Raw genomic sequence first — 5,464 nt, 5'->3', positions numbered from 1 at the left:
TTTTTTTTTTTTTTTGTAAGGTTGGTCTAGTTTTCACAAATTCCCTTAATTTCTTTTTGTTTAGGAACATCTTAATTTCACACTTATATTTCAGAGACAGTTTGGTTGGATGTTTAATTCTTGGTTGGTAATTTTTTTCCCTCAAAGTTTTGTATACGCCATCCCATTGCCTTCTTGCCTGTAAAGTTTCTCCTGAGAAATCAGAGCTTAGTCTTATTGGTTGCCTGTTGTAGGAAACATTTCATTTTTCCCAAACTGCTCCCAAGTTAGTTTCTTTGTCTTTGGTTTTGGAAATTTTGATTATGATATATCTTGGTAACTTCCTCTTGGGGTCTATCTTGTATTGGATTCATTGAACTTCTTGGATGGATATCTTTTCATCTCTCATAATATAAGGGAAGTTTTCTATTAGCAAATCTTCGAAAATTTTCTCAGTGTTTTGTTTTTGTTTGTTTGTTTGTTTGCCTCCTCTTTTTCTGGATTTCTAACTGCTGTTTTTGTATGATTTCTAATTGTGTACTTATTTTGTCATTTTACTCTTGAATGATTTTCCTAAATTCATCAAGGGTATTTTCTATCTTCTCCTTCCTTCTGTTTATGGTTTTCTTGAGCTCTTGGAAAGATATATATATATATATATATATATATATATATATATCTCCTTATCAATAGTTCTATTACTTATCCTTTCTTGGGAAGATTTCCTAATTATTCGTTTGGGACACTTGTTTCTCCCATCTTGTCCAATTTTTTTTTCTTTGAGTTGAAAGTATCTGTTGTGGCCAAGACATTTTGAAGTTGTTGTATTTATTTGTTGGTTATGTGCTGATTTGTTTGACCCTGGTTTTATGTTTTACTATGTTTTAATATATCCAGATGTGTGGAGCTGGTGTACTTCTTTGGTTGTTAGCTTGGCAGTATTGGATCACTCTCCAGCTTTCTCTGTGTTGGTGGGGTAACTGGTGGGAATGTGGGTGTAGGTCTCTGTTTATCATGAAGGGGAATTTCAGTAGGGATGAGTAGGTGTTGTTTCCTGTCTGTCATGGATCCTGTGATGCAGGAACTATTGGTGTTACTCGTCTGTTGAGTGAGTGGTTTGTGTAGTAGATATGCCTGACTAATGAAGAGTTAATGTGTTCCTCCTATTGGATGAGACAAGGAAAAAAAAGAGAGAAAGAAAAAAAAATAAGAAAACTAAGTATAAGATAGAGAAATGAAAAGATAGAATGAAAATGGAAGGTAAGAAATAGGGGGAAAGGAAAAAGAGGAAACAAAAGTGGGGGGTATTGAGAGGGATAAAGGTTTGGTAAAAATGAAAGAAGATGAAGAGGTAGAAGAGTAAATGATCAGATAGAAAGGAAGAAAAATTGAAGAAAAGGAAAATTGGAAAATGAATGGAATATAAGGTATTTGAGAAGGGATTTTTCTGATTATTGTCAGCCAGTGGCCCTAAGAGCAGACAGTTGTGGCAGAATCTGCTCATTCACTGGAGTGCACACCCACGCAGGAGAAAGGAGATTGGCATAAGAAGTGACCTCCAGGAGAGAAGGCTAAAGCTTGCTTTTTTGTGGTTAGTGTGAGACAGATCAGCCAGTGATGCAGTTGTGGGAGAAGGACCAGTTTTCTGAGGGTAGAATTCAGTTGTCAATCAAAGCCGTGCAGTTCAAACTTACCAGCAGCCCACAGGAGAAAGGGCAGCCCTCCTCTGCAAAGATCCACAAGCCCCTAATCCCCAAAAGTCAGTTCCACTTCACATCAAAAAGGGTTGCTAAGAATAGTACTTGAGCCCATTGCTATGAGTTGGATTTGGGGTCTGGTTTATATGGAGAGAATTTTTCTTCCCTTTTCCTTTCTCCCTTCTGGACTTTGTAGCAGCTTAAGCTAAGGGAGATCTGATCTGTTTCCATATACAATCTTCTCCAACTATGAGATTTTCGCTTACCTTGAAATCCTTCCAAACTGTCTACCCCATCTACCCTGTGTCTTTAACACCAGTGGGGTCCATGAAGTTTTTTTTTTTTTTTTTCCCCTCTTCAATCTCCTAATACTTTATATTGTCATTACAAAAAAAAAAAAAAAAAAAAACTCACTGCCATCAAGCTATATAGTGAAGCTCTCTGGCAAGCTGGGTGATAGATGTCCTCTGCCAGTCATAATTGACAGTAGAGAAGCTCTCAGGTAATTAGTCTAGTATCAAAAACAGTTGATAAGGTTTGGGAATGTCAGAAGCTCAATGGCAGCACTTAAAGGCCAGACTCAATGTAGGCATACTTTCTTTTTGGGCCAGCAAACCTACAATGTCAATCCAGGTGCCTTGACTCATAGAGACTTGTGGAAATGGTTAACAAAAAGTGGTGAGTCAAATAACAATATAGATGAAAAGTTAACTAGGGTGTTACTTGACTTGTCCAAAGAAAGAGCTGGTGAGCAAAGAGCTGAGATCAGTCAAAGCAAATGAAACTAATGATCCCTCAACCATTTTCTATGTCTAAATCAGTTCTCAGGATTGGAGCCCTTGGAAAAGGACCTTGCAAGAATACCACAAGTATATATATAAGTATATATTATAATTATTCCCTCTATTTTTCTCAAATTGACCTTCAGCCATTTAACCAGAGTTACTGGTTAACTGGGGGAAAGGGGGGAAATACCCAGACTGTTTGAGGACTTTTGGAATTGGAATTTACATTTTTGAACAAAGATTTGCAATACTAACATAGGCCTTAAATTACAATGGGCTTTTAGCAGGAGTTCTGGTGGTGTAGTGCTTAAGGCATTTGACTGCTAACCAGAAGGTTGGTGGTTCAAACCCACCAGCCACTCTGTGGAAGGAAGACTGGACAATCTACTTCTGTAAAGATACACTACCTCAGAAACTCAAGGGGGTTGCTACGAGTCAGAATCAACTCTATGGCAGTGAATTTTTTTTTTAGCAAGCCAGAGAACATAAGGAGTTTCTGTCCCAACTTGTCTCATAGAGTGCAATGCATCTACTTTGTGGTTGTTTCCCCAGTCACTGAGTGTATACTTGAGATAGGTATTCTTAATAACTGGCCAAGGACACCCACTGATTCTCTAAAGTATAGAATAAGAATGATCACTGTAGGAAGAACCAAGTGGACATGTAGAACCCCTAGCCAAAATAGCAAATAAAAGGCAATATAACATCCCAGGAGGAATTATGGAAATTAGCACCAACATTAAAGATTTAAAAGAATTATAATTAGCCTTATCATATCTCCTTCAATTCACTTATCTGATATAAAAAAAGATAAACTTAAGAAAGAGGTAGCCTCAATTGCAGTGTTTTGCCATATGTATATTGTTACTGGAAGAGATTGAGAAAAGCAGTCTCCAGTCGATTCCAACTCATAGCAACCCCCTTTGGGTTTCTGAGGCAGTAAATCTATATGGAAGTAAATTGCCCAGTCTTCCTTCCATGGAGTGGCTGGTGGGTTTGAAGCACCAACCTTCTGGTTAGCAGTCAAATGCCTTAGACACTGCATCATCAGAGCTCTTTAGTCTAGAGAGAAGACTGAGAATAGGCAGAGGTGGTAACACTACATAGCTAACAAGGATGATCCCACTGGCTTCTCTCTCACACAGACACTGTTCAAGGCCTTGGAAGGCCCCAGACATGTGTGGTATATTAAATTACCTGGTATGGCTTTTCTAGCCATAAATCTTTGTAAACTCCATAGTGGAATTTGCCATGACCAACTGAGGAGCTCCTGATTGTTAAAGTTATCCACCTGAGGTATTTCTGTTGAGAGTGGCACAAAGCAATGTTCTGAGAAGTTTGCTCTCTCTCAGGTGTTTAGAATTCTAATGTTATGATTGGTTAGTTTGGCCACTCTGCCAGGCTCAAAAGGAGCCCTCCTAGAGGCAGAAGGAGTCTCTCTGACTGCTGGCCAACAAAGACATACTGCTGAGAAAAACGTGCTCCTGAGAGGCACATGCTGTTGAGAAAGAGACACCAAGAGACATGCACTACTGGGAGAGAGACAACAAGAAACATACACTGCTGAGAAAGAGACTGAGAAAGACCTTTGGCTAAGAGACAGAGGGCTGAGACTGAGAGTGTCCTGAACTTCAATTGTAGCCTGTTGCTTCCCTAATAAACCCCATAATCTGTGAGTTCTGTGTGGCCACTGCAGCAAATTATCAAACCCAGTAGAGAGGTGGTGGTTGCTGCAGGAGGAACAGTTGGAGTCAGGGCTGGAGGGAGGCGGCATGTCTGGCCTCTCAGGAATAGCCCTTGGGCTACTGATGGTGAGTGATTCTGTCTTCCTCTTGTGGGGTTAGAGGAGGTCAGAAGATGTGGCCTCCCTGCCCTTTTGGCAACGTGTGATCACATAATCACATGTTTCTGTATTCGTAGTTTCTTCTTATTTTTCTTAAATAGAATCCTAAGTTCAGAACCTACATAACACATGTCCACCTTTGAGAATGAGCAAATAATCCAGTATTTCAATAAGCAAATTCCACTCTTTGATAAGCAATTGATTTGTCATTTCATTTGAGTTTTAATAATAATAATGTATCATTCTATTATATTACATGAATAATTTAAAATAATATCAAAATAAATTCTACAAGTATAATTCCACTTTCTAACATACTTGGTATGGAAACTGTTTTTCAAAGCATAGATTAATTTTTTTGTAATTTGATAATATTTGGATCCATGTTATTCTGTTAGCATATTTGTGTTAGATTTTATGCTGCAACAAGGGAAAATGCTCATGATAAAATGTTGAGAAAAAACAGCAAGTTACAGAACAACATATGTGACATTATTACTTTTGTGTTTATAGATAATGATTATATAGACATAAAAATACTGAAAGAATATTCCAACTGTTAGTAATAGTCATGTCTGAGAAATGAAATTATTGTAAGGGGTCATCCTTTCATTTTAAAAATATTTCCAGTTTGAATTATCTGTCTTATACTCAAAACTATCTTTATTAAAAATAAAATGGAAACAAGAGAATGAGAGTGTGGGAAACAAGAAAAATATAGAGGAAACTAGCTCAAGCTATTTAGCAGAGAAAGGAATTAAGTGGACAACGTCTAAAGCAGGATGCCAGAAAGTATTAACTAGTGTTAGCTGTTTCTCAGAATTAAGCAGGGCTCTGTAGCTATTGATAATTGGGAAAGAACTTAGTATGTAATGAAAATCATTCAAAGTAATTCCTTTATCAGATCTCACTTTTTTTTTTTATATAGATATTGCTTGTTTCATCTAATCCATAAAATAGTATTTACTGATGAATTTGAATATGTTGGATACCTCGTGATACTAATGAATCTATTTCCCATTATAATTTCTTGGATATCCATTTTAAGCAAAATTTATAAGAGAGAATTAATAAAAGCTAACTGTTCTTTCCTTGGATTTTATATCCTGGAGGCCCTACTTAAGGTAATCTGAAATTTGTGTGTGTGTGTGTGTGTGTGT

General features: G+C 37.3%; 1 protein-coding gene across 1 annotated transcript in view; it reads left to right on the top strand.

Annotated features, from left to right (window-relative positions):
• Positions 1–5,464, top strand: part of SLC9C1 (solute carrier family 9 member C1) — a 173,010-nt gene that overhangs the window by 116,239 nt on the left and 51,307 nt on the right. The window contains exon 15 of the mRNA XM_007947443.1: positions 5,233–5,428. Coding sequence (XP_007945634.1) covers positions 5,233–5,428 — 196 coding nt within the window. The remainder of the gene's footprint in view (positions 1–5,232; positions 5,429–5,464) is intronic.

This window comes from Orycteropus afer, unplaced genomic scaffold (assembly GCF_000298275.1).
Source record: "Orycteropus afer afer isolate SDZICR_OR568_19922 unplaced genomic scaffold, OryAfe1.0 scaffold00184, whole genome shotgun sequence".
Classification (NCBI taxonomy): domain Eukaryota; kingdom Metazoa; phylum Chordata; class Mammalia; order Tubulidentata; family Orycteropodidae; genus Orycteropus; species Orycteropus afer.
This window is presented reverse-complemented; position numbering and strand designations above follow the sequence as displayed.